General features: G+C 40.7%; 1 protein-coding gene across 3 annotated transcripts in view; it reads left to right on the top strand.

The window, feature by feature from the left end:
- The first annotated feature begins 45 nt into the window (after nt 1-45).
- Nucleotides 46-13,151, top strand: part of CTPS2 (CTP synthase 2) — an 83,555-nt gene continuing 70,449 nt past the window's right edge. For 2 of the 3 annotated variants that reach the window (XM_061999106.1, XM_061999096.1), the window contains exons 1-6: nt 46-329; nt 3,091-3,297; nt 5,854-6,024; nt 6,312-6,412; nt 8,007-8,123; nt 9,511-9,594. In XM_061999106.1, coding sequence (XP_061855090.1) covers nt 3,132-3,297; nt 5,854-6,024; nt 6,312-6,412; nt 8,007-8,123; nt 9,511-9,594 — 639 coding nt within the window. In that variant the 5' untranslated portion in view covers nt 46-329; nt 3,091-3,131. Of the gene's footprint in view, nt 396-3,090; nt 3,298-5,853; nt 6,025-6,311; nt 6,413-8,006; nt 8,124-9,510; nt 9,595-13,151 lie in introns of all 3 variants that reach the window. The other variant, XM_061999115.1, reaches the window with a different exon arrangement.

Raw genomic sequence — 13,151 nt, 5'->3', positions numbered from 1 at the left:
TCCGCGCGCCACCGTTCGGAGCGGGGGAGCGAGCAGTGAGGCGCGCCGCTGGTGGCGGGGCGGGGCGCGCGCGCGTGTGCGTGCGTGCGTGGGGGCACCTGTCCCGCCGGAGCGGGCGCGTTCCCGGCCCCGTTCCTCTGCCCGCCGGGAGCGCGCAGGGAAGGGCGCCACCCCGCGGCCGGCGGAATCCGGCGTGAGGGGGAAGCGGCGGGCCGGGCTGCTTGCAGGCGTTCCACCTGCGGCTCGGGACCGGGCGGCGCTGCTTGGCCTGCCTCGGGGAGGTGCCGCCTTCTCCTCTTCCCCCCACGCCGGGGCTTCGCTTCAGCTTGGTAATTCCCGGCGGCGACCCCACGGCGGTTACCGGGCAGTGGCAGCACTTCGTCTTCGCTCTTGGGGTGCTTAGAGGGAGTATCCGCCTTTCAAACAAGAAAAAAGCGTCGCGGAGGGGGGTGGCGGGGCGGAGGTGGCAAGTCACAGGCCGGCGGCTTGTGGTCGCTCGGGAGGAGGCAGCTCCCTGCCTGCGCTCGTGTTCCGCTTCGCCTTCCGCCCGCCCCGCAGCCCTGCGGGCAGGGCCGCCCGGTAGTTGGAGCAGGGCCGGGCAGGGAGAGTCCGTCTGCCGGGCTCGGTTGCCTCTGCCGTCCTGCGGTAGTGCAGAGCCCTCCGAATTCCCTCGCGAAGGCAGAAAGCTCCCTTGGATCAGGCTAAAGGGAGTTATTTCGTGTTCTGCTCTGCTCGTGCTGTTTTCCAGTCCCCCGCTCCTTTTACACATGACTTTCCAAACTACCTGGAGTACTTCGTCTTGCAAGTAAACATTGCCTTTCCTTAAGGTGCGGGGAGATCGCACTTCTGACTAAAGTCAGGGCGAGCTTTTAATTTTGGTGTCTGTAAGCAATGTGATAGGGTTCAAGGGTCTCGTACTCAGGATTTATACCTATTGCTGAAATAATTCGCGCCCCGCCCCCTTTTCACACCCCTCCCCGAAATTGTCTTTAAAAATGGCTCAGATGTTTATGAAATGCTGATGCTAACAACTAAATTAGCTGATGGAAGAGGGAGGCTCCAACTCTTAAAATCTATGTTATTAAAAAAAGGACATATTAAAATTAAACACCAGTGAAAAGTTAATTCCTGATGATCTTTTTCTCCTAAATTAAATACTTTTGATGGCCATGGTCTTCCCTTTGTCCATATGGACAAGGAAATAATGGTTTGTTAATTCCTGTTATGAAGAAATAGAAGAACATTGATAACAAGCCTTGTCACATTCTTGAACTCAGTTCCCTGAAGATCCAAGCATTGTTTACGTGACTTCCGGATGATAAGGGAAAGAGTTACAATGTTCATTTACTTGCTGCCACCTACTCCCAGCGGCTGAAGAACCCTATGGCTTTGATTTATACCGAGTGCCGTTAGATCACGTGATGTTCCATCTTGTTGTGGATGAAGCTTAAGTAAAGAAGAATTTTCTTGACCCTAGAATTTTTGCTCAGGGGTGAGCTATGCTGTCATTGTCTGAAAATTATTCCAGTGATGAGCCTCTGCAGCTTCCCGAATGTAAGGTCAACATAGCTGTCGATGAGAGATACACCACATCATCCTCTTTCATATGGAGTGCAAAGCAGTGGCAAAATTTCGGAATGGTGGCGAAATCTATGCTTGTGTGAGCGCCAGATGAAGTAGGAGACAAGCAGGGGCAACATCAACAGCAGTTGATGCAAACAGCAGATGATAGCAACAAGACGATTGATGAAGAGTTTTTAGTTGGGGTCTCCTCATCATTCTTTTTTTGATGTATCTGAATCTCTTACCATTCATACTCAGTGGCATAGACCTATTTGCATCCATAATGCTATTTCCCCCCCCAATCATATGATTTACCTAGTATGTGATTTGAATCTCGGTTGACAGCAGGTCCTTTTTTTTTTTCCCCTCTGTTTTAATTATTCAGGCTTCTTATAAAGATATTTTCAAGAGAGGAAGTTTCTGTATGTGAAAAGCTGTTGATCCTTATGCTAGTGCTGTTGTAGAACACTGTGAAATATGACATGTCTGATCAAGGCTTCGGTACTGTAATATGCATTAATTATTATGTTTCTGTCTTCAGGGTACAGTGTTTGCTAGTACTCACAGTTCCTTCTTGTCAAGGATCATTAATTTCGTGGTCCAGTCGGGGAAGCAGAGTCTCTGACAAGTTGCCCATGCTATAGGTCTCAGCCTTACTCTAGTCAGGGTTGCTATTCTGAGTGCATGATGCTGCTGAGTGTCATAACCTCAGGTGTTTCTCTAAATCTGAAACCAGATGCAATATTGTTTTCTATTGAGAACAGCACCACCTTGTACTCTGTGTCGTAATCCAGAGATGAAAAATAATTTGTTTTCTGATTTTTGTCTTGCAATAATTACTTGGAGAGGGAGGTAGGTGTGTGAAGAGAGGACTCTAGGCTCTTAAGTAGTAAAGTATTGCAGTATGAATGAGGATGTTCTGGTTCTGTTTTTCTTCCCTGGTCTCATACTCTATTGATCTGTAGGATAGTGTAAGACTTTTGGTGAGCTACCTAATACACTGTGAGCTGGAGAAGTGAAAGCTGCTGAAAAACTGAGTGAATGGTAAAACATTCTGATTTTAATGGGTATTTGAAGCTACAGTCACTATTTTTTAAGGTAAAGCTATTGGATAGAGAATGTGAGTGTTCTGGCTAGTGTATCAATGAACAGTCTTTGAGCTACCTTCTCAAAGCACATGTGAAATTATTAACTACTTTAATTTAGAAAGACTCCAGGGCGAGTTTCTTCTTGCCTCCTTGTGCATGTAAAAGCTAGCTGGCTTTCCTGTCTCCTTGGCATCTCCACGAGGTAACATGTCAAGATAGTATTTGCTGTTCCACTGACTGCAGGGTGGATTTGAGTGCTTAGCTCACGTATTGGTGTATAACCTGGGAGAGGTGAATCCTACTGTCAGATTCCCAAATAGTCATTTTTGTCGTCTCTTTCTGAAGGTCATTTCAACTTAGATTCTTTGCATACTGAGACCTTTCTTTTTCCCTGTGACATGGATTTACATTCATCAGCCGTTCATCTTTGTCGTTTTAGACTTCCGGCTTGAGATCAGTGTGCTTGTATTGATTTTTCCAATGAAGTACATCCTGGTAACCGGTGGTGTCATCTCGGGCATTGGCAAAGGGATCATTGCAAGCAGCATTGGCACCATACTGAAATCGTGTGGTCTACGTGTCACTGCCATCAAAATTGATCCTTACATAAACATAGATGCTGGAACCTTTTCACCATATGAACATGGTATGAAGGGCAATGCTGTTCCTTTTTGTATAAATATTTGTATTCACAGTAATATGGTGTTTTGGTTGGTTTTTTTTTTGTGTTTATTTGTTTGGTGATTTAAAAAAATAATATTATGGCATTATGTAGTCATTTTATGGTCTGTTTTGTAATGCATATTTGTTCTTTACTACATGTACTCAAGGGCATTGTCTACTCTTAATTAGAGGAGAAGCCTGTTGTTGAAGATACTTTTAATGAATAAAGGTCTCCTTTCTATAAAATACCACCTTGTTTGGAAAATCCTAGCTGTAGGCCTTGTTTGGTTAAGGCTATCTTCAGTTAAACTTGATTTAAAAAATAAAATTGGAATAGTACTATCAAACTTACTTGACACTTCAGTCCTCAACAGTTGCCCGTGAATGATGTTGTCAGGTGTCAGTGCCTTTTGGTGTGCCTTCATGACAGATACATAAAGTTTTCACGTTAGTCGGTGATGATCTAGTCAAAACCATTAGTGAAACTTAGAAAGCCAACTAATGATACCTTTCTAAAGAGGATGCTTACTTTGGTTGGATTGTTCTCTGAGCTACGTTGATTGTATTGACTGCACTGCTGCTGAGCTACAGGACAGTCTGACATATGTTTATAGTGTTGAGTGCTCCTTCAGCTGTCTGTCTTGTTACTCATACATTTATTAAAAACAATGGTTTTCAAAGTCCCAGAGTACCTTCAGCCAATAGACACCTCTAATTATTTTCATTTGTTGGGTCTTGTCTGCTTTAATTTTAATGTAAACCAACTTTTTTTGGAACTAGAGATGGATGTGTGTATCTCCTGAACTAGAAAAAACACTACTTTGCTTTAGAAGTGGAGGAAGAGCACAGCATGTCAGACTCTCAAAAAGCCAAATTTAGCTAATCCCTTGCAGTAGACAAGGGAAGTTCTACTTTTATTGGTGGTAAGACTCCTGCCGTAACTTGAGATTGTGAGGATGTATTCCTCCCATGGATCAGATACAGGGATTCACTATGGCATGTAATTCCCACAGGTTTTTGTGTTTTTTTTCTTCTTTTTGTCCCTGGTCACTTAATAGTTTCTTACTGCTTGTGAAGAAGTGCTGGCTTGCTGAGTGGTAAGTGGAAATTCACACACTCCAGAATGACAAGCCTCTCTTGTTAATATTTGGGCAGAAATGTGATTGAGACAAAGGATTTCAATTTAGTGATTTCCAGTTAACTAAAGAGGATTTAAAAAATTTTTTTTTTCTTCTTCAAGACCTGCTTATGAGAAATGTTGGTTCCACATTGCATCTTCTGTCTTAAATGTTAACTTAGTACAGAGGACTCACTTGGTGCCTCACAGGATCAGGCTTAAATCATAGAGTCATAGAATAGTAGGGGTTGGAAGGGACCTTTAGAGATCATCTAGTCCAAGCCCCCTGCAGAAGCAGGTTCACCTAGATCAGGTCGCATAGGAACATGTCCAGGTGGGTCTTGACCTCCAAGGAAGGAGCCTCCACAACCCCTCTGGGCAGCCTGTGCCACTGCTATGTCACCCTGACAGTGAAATAGTTTTTTCTTATATTTAAGTGGAACTTCTTGTGTTCCAGCTTCATCCCATTACCCCATCTTCCATTCTGTTGCACACATTGTGGTGTTTTTGTTAATGTGTTCATTGAAGTGTTGTATGTTGGTGGGATATATATTTCCACAGCTATATATTTCCACACTATACTTTCAGGGGAATTGCTTTTTTTTCTTTACCCCTCATGCTTCAGTCCTGTAGCTTGCTGAGCCGTCAATTCATCGGGTTGTGGTAACATATTTTATTTTTTTTTTCTGAAGAGCTTTCCCACCTTACCTTAAGAACTTGCAACTTTAGTTGCTTCTGAAATGGACTAGATTCAGAATTTAGAGACTTTTTAAAGGTCTAAAAACAGTCTGAACTTGAAGGATATTTTAATTAGATTATTCAAGCTCAGAAATAACCTTTGCTGTGGGCATAATGAACCAAATATACAAGGTGAAACAACCGAATAAGAAACAGTCATGGTGTTTGAAGAAGCATTTGTTTTTATCATAACTTTACTCCTGATCCAAGCCTTGATTAATACATTCTTGTTGTTTGGATCTATTTTGAAGTGAAACACTTTGAACATGCATAATAATTCATGCTTATAAAGGCACAATTTTTGGCTCTCACATGTAAATTAGTGTTTTATTTGTTACTGATTCCTTGAGGTGATTTTCTTCTAGTCAAGGATTGCAGTGTGCTGTTGAAATGCTTGTTAAATGTTTTTAAGTCGCTTAAATATTTTGGCAATATAACAAATTTATTTGCAAAACTACATGACTGAGGGGTAGACATTCAATGTAAAAGTAATGACTTGGATATTAAGTCACACAGAATGACAATACAGGCGGAGTTGCAACATGTGCTTTATTGATATGTTGTTGTGATATATAATTTTTTAAAAAATTCTTCAATTTTTAGGTAAGTTTGTGGTAATCCTGTGTGTTAAATAATTTTTGATTATTTTATTACTTTTCTGTCCGTTTTTACTTTTTTTTTCAGGTGAAGTTTTCGTATTGAATGATGGTGGAGAAGTTGACTTAGATTTGGGAAATTATGAGAGATTTTTGGACATCAATCTCTATAAAGATAACAATATCACGACTGGAAAGATATATCAGCATGTCATTAATAAAGAAAGACATGGTGATTACTTGGGAAAAACTGTTCAAGGTAATATTTTCAATTCTATAATGTTTTAAATTTCAGTCTTCATAAAAGAGTGATCAACTAGAACAAGCTGCTCCTTGCTGCATCATCACGTTATTCCTTTCACTTTCTTGAGAGATATGGGCCAATTCTTGCCACATTGGACTTCTGGGTTCAAGGAAAGGAGAAATTGAAAAAGGAGCTAGTAGCTTCCTTTTGACTTTCTACTCATTTCCCCTCTTTTGAATGCAAAATCTCATATATGGGCCTAAAGTAAAGATACACTTGCCGTCTTTGTTTTTTCCTTGTAGTTGTTCCACACATCACTGATGCAGTTCAGGAATGGGTAATGAATCAGGCAAAAGTTCCGGTGGATGATGACAGAAAAGAGCCACAAATTTGTGTGATTGAGGCAAGTATAGAACCTTTAGGACATATATCTACAGTGAACACAAAGAACTACCTTGCTTTCTCTTGTTTTTATTTGGAAAAGGTCAGACTGATGTTTTATAGAGAGCAACAATGCAAAGACATGTTTTGTATGTTTTGGTTTGTTCTGAGAATGATAGATGTGATCTTAAACCTACAGCTTCTGTTTACTTGACTAAATTTCTCAGTCTAGAATACTGCTGAAGCTGAGTTGCTTAAGAGTTTGTCAATTTATAAAATTAAAGCAACTAGGTACTGTCTTGTGAACTGTCTATTCCTAAGCTTTACATTGTTGATGGTGTTGAGGAAACTGGTGTTATACTTGAAATCTTTGGTCAGTAGGAGAACCCATATCTTTCTAGTTTCTTCAGATACTCATTTTGTTCCTTGTGGTCATATTTAAAGGAATGTGTTTAAACACAGTTTAGGTCAGTTTCCCACTTTATATTATTATTTTTAAAATCTTTGGAGGCAACTTTCTTCATCACTTAACCTGCTGACGTTCAGCACAATAGTTTTATTCATGTTTAAAAAATGTAAATCACCTGATGTAAAACAGGTATAAAACCAGTAAATCAGAAGTTGCACAAGAACATTAACAACTGATGGTCTTGTCAGTCCTTTAACTTAAAGCTTAATTTTCTGTTTCCACCATGTAACTTGGCTTTTTAATTTATTCTTGTGGATGTTTTTTTTTTTTTTTTTTGTTATGGCTTCAGTTTGGTAAAGATATTTTTCTTCAGAACTTGGAGGATAATTGTAGTGTTTTTCCATGCCAAAATTCGGAAGGAATTAGGAATATGTGTGTCACATGCAAATGTAGTTGTCAGAAGTTTTTGTGATATTAGGTGACCACAAAATGCAATTCTGTCAAAAGCCACTGGGTGGCAGAGAAAGATCGTTCTGAAATACAGCTACTTAGCGTTCTAAACGCTGCTTTGTTCAGTGCCTCGTTTACTACAGCTCTTAGTGCCTTTGGATGACATCTAATTTCTGCCTTTATAAGTAAGTTTTATCATGAACTTAGTTTTTCAGATTTTTTTTTGTAATGACTAGTTCAAGGCTTTTGTATGTTGTCCATATAAATAGTCCACAACTATTTCATGTTGTCAATGAGACATTTGTTAATGTTGGAGAGTTATGATAATGTTGGTAAATGTTTGTGTCATGTTGATCACAACTATTTGTTAATCTGATAGACAGGAAAATAAAGTTTTTTTCCTATATAAACCCCTTCAAATCAGCTTAAGTATTGATTACTTTCTCACCACTTTGTAGGCAGTGTGAAACATTGTGTTTGTTATTCAGTAGCACTACACATTTTCCCATGGGAAGCTTATGTGTTTGGTTTAAAGTGAGTATGACAAAACTGGAAAATTTTTTTATGTTTTCCACAAGAAACAAAATGCACAGAATAGATGAGGGCTCTTTGCAGAGCATGCCTGCACGTTTAAATTGTCAAGGGTTTTTTTTTTAAGATACAAATTTTAGAAATATTGTTGCATATGTAAGAAAAAGACTCTTTTTTCTTCTGTTTTTGCTTTCTGCCACTGACAGATCCAGACTTTCTTTTTCAGCTGGGTGGAACCATTGGAGACATTGAAGGAATGCCATTTGTTGAAGCTTTTAGACAGTTTCAATTCAAAGCAAAAAGAGAGAACTTCTGTAATATCCATGTTAGTCTAGTACCACAGGTAAGTTATTAAAATTAATAAAATAGAACATACTCTGCATTGGGCTTTATATTTTTTTACTTCTCCCATTATTTTTTTTTTATGCGGGAGTGTTTTAGAGATAGAAATGTGAAACCCAGCCTCACTCAAGTAACTAAAAGCCATGGTAATTATTGATATGAGAATCTGTTTTAATGTTCTAAATTACCAAAAAACCCCCCCAAATGCCTATCAAAACTAATTTATCTAGAAAACTAAAGGCTAAATATAGTTGTGCTTTTCAGCAGAAGGTACTGATGCAATATGATACTGGTAAGAAAGGCACTCATAGTCCCTAAGGTAGTGTTCAAAATTTTATTTGTTAGAGCTAGCACTATAAGGAGAGGAGGATATAAATGACCTTGCATCTCTTTAGGTGATGGGAACCCTGAGTAATGTAGCATTGGATGGCTCTGCCATGCACCATGCTGGGCAGACCACATCCATAGAAGAGATCCTCTGCTTTTGGTCATTTGAGCTAGTAGATAATTTTCTTATAAGGAAACATCTGTATCATTTTTACTGTCAAACAACGAGGATGTTCTCCTGAGGAGAAATTCTTGATGCATCCTTAGATAGAGGCAAAGCTGTGCGGGTGATATAATTGCTGATGCTGTATGGGAGCAGCCTGTAGGCTTCTCTGTTGCAAAGAGCTCCAGTGGATGTGTGCAGCAAAGGCCTGGGCCTCCTCAGGTTAACTCTGATATGTATCACTAACTCCTCAATGTGCAGTGGTCTTCTAGTCAAGAGCACTACAACTTTTTTTTTTTTGTATAGTGCTAAAAGTATTTTTCCATTTGAACTCTAAATTTTACTTCACAAATAGGTTTTCTTGTTATTTTAAGAGGTAAATATTCACTGGGGAGATTTTGGTAAGCAAAATTTGGTAATGGTGTGATTGTACCTTGCACAGATAAAAAGAGAATTATTAACCACTGCAGCTGTAGGTTAGAGGATTGATCAGCAGTTGGTAGGATTGATTCTGCATATTTGAGAACAATTATTTACTAAATCTTATTTCTAAGCATAGTCACTGGAGGCTTTGTGCTGTTGAACATTCTCCATTTATTAGCAAACTGCAACTTTTGTAATATTCTTCTACCTGAGTCAATTATATTGAAACTTTTTCTTTGAAAATGGAAACCAAAATAAACCTGTCCTGAATTAGGGCCATGTGGTTTTTTCACAGAATTTCTTATATAAATAACAACAGTCGTGCCATTTCTGTTTCTGGCATATTGTGGCTCTGTTTGTATATGTTTATCTCCTGCAAGTATTATTACTTGGAACGACTTTTCTGTTTTAACCTGCAACTGCTCTATTAGTAGATGTTAGTTGCTATTTGAGCTTTCAAAATGTGTCTTTTCAGCCTAATGCAACTGGTGAACAGAAGACAAAACCGACACAGAACAGTGTTCGAGCACTGAGGGGTCTAGGCTTGTCTCCAGATTTGGTGAGTCAATAAAAACCAGATTTTTATTTATAGGTCATCTAGAAGTGTCGTTGTGTAACTTGTGTTCAAAGAATAAGTCTTAATCTCTCATGAGAGACAACAATTTTAGAAGAAATGCAAAATATGTGCTGCACTGCTTCACTAAAAGAAATCAAATTACTCAAACTCAACTTAATTCAACTAACTCCCTGCAGTATGTTGAGATTGTAGCTATGTTTTCCTTCTAAAGGAATCTTTGCAGAAAAATCATTCTGCACTGCTAAAAATAATCTAAAGTCTCTGTTCACTTTGTAGGAAGACCTAGAATCCTTCTCACTTCTAACATTCTCACAAATTTCTTTTATGCATGACTTAGAAACAGCAATCCAACCTTTGAAGTACAATCTTTAAAAATATTCCTGTTCAAAAATATTAAATGTATGGTTGGATCTTCAGAGTAAGGTTCCTCAATTTCTTTCATAGAGTCATAGAATCACAGAATGGTAGGGGTTGGAAGGGACCTTTAGAGATCATCTAGTCCAACCCCCCTGCAGAAACAGATTCACCTAGATCAGGTTGCATAGGAACACGTCCAGGCGGGTCTTGAAGACCTCCAAGGAAGGAGACTCCACAACCCCTCTGGGCAGCCTGTTCTACTGCTCCATCACCCTCACAGTGAAATAGTTTGGGTTGACAGGGACCTTTAAAGCCCATCTAGTCTCCTCTCCCTGCAGTGAGCAGGGACATCTTCAGTAAGATCAGGTTGCTCAAAGCCTCATCCAACCTGACTTTGAATGTTTCCAGGGATGGGACTTTTGCCACTTCTCTGTACCACAATCTGTACCAGTGTTTCTCCACCCTCACTGTAAAAAAATTCTTCTTTATATCTAGTCTGAATCTAACCACTATCATTTGTCCTATTGCAACAGACCCTGCAAAAAATTTGTCCCCATCTTTCTTTTAAACCCACTTTAAGCACTGGAAGGCTGCAATAATGTCTTCCCAGAGCCTTTTCTTCAGGCTGAACAACCCCAATTCTCTCAGCCTGTCTTCATAGAAGAGGTGCTCCAGCCCTCTTGTCATCATTGTGACACTCCTCTGGACTTGCTCTATAAGAGGTCTATGTCTTTCCTGCACTGAGGACTCCAGAGCCGGATGCAGTGCTCCAGGAGGATCTCATGAGAGTAGAGGGGCATGACCTGCTGGCAATGCTTCTCTTGATGCAGCCCAGGGTACAGTTGGCTTTCTGGGCTGCAAGTGGACATTGTCATCTCATGTCCAGCTTTTCATCCACCAAAACTTCCAATTTCTTCTCCACAGATCTGCTCTTAATCACGTCTTGTACCACATACTATAGTGAACCTAAAGCCAGAAAGTTTCACCTTATACCAGCTGGCAAAAGATAAGAAATATTCAGCTTGTTCATTCTTTCTCTTCAGTGTCTAGTAATGACTTTGTGGTGATTCCCTGCATATAACATTTGTCTCCCTAAGACTTCTCCTTCAGAGCAGAGAGGAGACATTAGTAGGCAATAGTTCCCTGTTGTGATACCTATCTGTCATTGTTGTTCATCTGCTTGGTCAAGTGTTGACAGCAGTGAAGTCAGGTTTCTGATGCTAATACAACCTCAGTTCAAAGTTATGGTCCTGTCTTCCTGTCATGGTTTAGCAAGGAGCAGCTTTTGCTTGGTAACAGGGGGAGCGGATTGCAGTGAAGACCCGGTAAAGAGTTTTTGGACTCTGCCCCGGCTCCTGGGTTCAGACCCACCTCTGGTCCGGCTGGGCCAATCTGGCACCTCTGCAATCACTATTTAGGGATGGGAATCTGAAGTGTTGGCAGGAGGTGTAAGAGTGATACAAGATGGAGGCGACCACGCGGACCCTGCAGTCACAGAAGGAGAAAGGAAGGAGGAGCACCAGACCAGAGACCCCTGTGCAAGCCATGGTGAGAATGCAAGCTGTACCCCTGCAACCCATGCAGGGCCATGGCAGGGCTGAGAGCCACCAGCAGCTCTGTGTGAGTGCACCCAGATAGGTGAGAGACTGTGTGAGGAGGCGGCCATGGTGCAGGCCGTGCTGGAGAGCCTGCGAGCTGCAGAGCAGACTCACACAGGAGGCAGAGAGGAGCTGCAGCCTTTGGAATAAGTGCACATTGGAGCTGCTCGTGCAGGGCTGCCGTGTGTGTGAGGTACCCCACAGACTTGGAGGGAAGACTGGTGTGGAGCCCACCTGCCCTGAGGAGAGACAAATGGCAGAAGCTATCAGGAATAGACTGACTGAAACCCCCACTCCTTGTCCACCCTGGGCAGGGGAGGAGGTAAAAACACTGGGATCAGGACTGATCCCGGGAAGAGGGGAGGTGTGGGGAGAAGATGTTCTTAAAGGGCTGGTTGGACTCTTCATCATTATGCCACTCTGTGTTATGTTTGTTGTTTTATGGTTATGTTTTAGTTGGTGTTGCATTAAATTATTTGCTGTTTTCTTCCCCAAGCTGAGTAGCCTGGTCTGTTTTGTCCTGAACCTTAAGCGGCAATTAAGCTCTTCCTGTTCTTTGTCACTTGAGGCTGATCATGGTCTTTTTGTTCCCTGATGGGCCTAAACCATGACACTTCCTGAGCTGCATGTGGTAGAAAATACTTTATTTCTAGGTCTACTTCAGGAACTGATTTGGCTCTTTTGTATGAGGCTGCTTGTTAAGTCAAAGACTATTTTCCTGACTTGATTCTGGAAGTTGTTGAGCACTTTCCATTCTCATAAAAGTCTACTAGGAGAAAAGGCTTTCTAGCCCATCTCAGAAATGAAAGAGTAATGAGAATAGTTCCTGCTTCTGTATAATGTTTGTATCCTCAGAAAGGAAAAATTATTCTTAAAAGGATAGTCACAGAACTAAATTTTGTACTGGACTTATTTCTGATTTTATTTTAACTCTTGCATTTTGCAAAACCAGTGGTTTTAGAAATAGGACATGTGAAGGATGTGTTAGATAGCGTAAAATTGTTGTGACCTGGTAACTGTAATCATCTTGTGGAAGGAAAGACTTTTATTAATGCAATGCTGCTTTATATTCCAAGCTTCAGGGCCTAAATTTCAAAATCCCTCATGAGATGCTAATTGCATATGAAAAGCTGTATGTGATTTTAGAAGGCCTTTCAGATAATTGCCAGTGCCTGGACTTTTTTTTTTTTTTTTTAAATGATTAATTTTTAAAAGCCTGTTAAGTGTGTCTGTGTGTGTGTGTGTAATAAAAGGGAAACAGACTAATCTAGTCACTTTCTCACATCTTGAGTTCTTGCCTGGGGCAGTTCTGGGACTGTCCAAAGCACAGTACTTTTTTTTTTTTTTTTTTTTTAAAAACCTGCTTCTGTTGACCACTGAAGCATAGTGAGATTACACACTGAGCGTAGCCTCGTGGCGTGTTATAAGGTTGCTTGGACGCTGCTTCAAGAACATCTATAAATGGTTGCTCTCTTATGCAAGGGCCCAAGGCCAAGACAGCACATGGGGAAGCTTCTAGGACAGCAGTTATGAGGGCTTTCTTGTTAAGCTGTGCTGCCAGGATGCCTGATCTAAACTTGGCTA

Source organism: Colius striatus, chromosome 1, assembly GCF_028858725.1.
Source record: "Colius striatus isolate bColStr4 chromosome 1, bColStr4.1.hap1, whole genome shotgun sequence".
Lineage (NCBI taxonomy): Eukaryota > Metazoa > Chordata > Aves > Coliiformes > Coliidae > Colius > Colius striatus.
The sequence above is the reverse complement of the archived record's forward strand: the minus strand, read 5'-3'. Positions and strand labels throughout refer to the sequence as shown.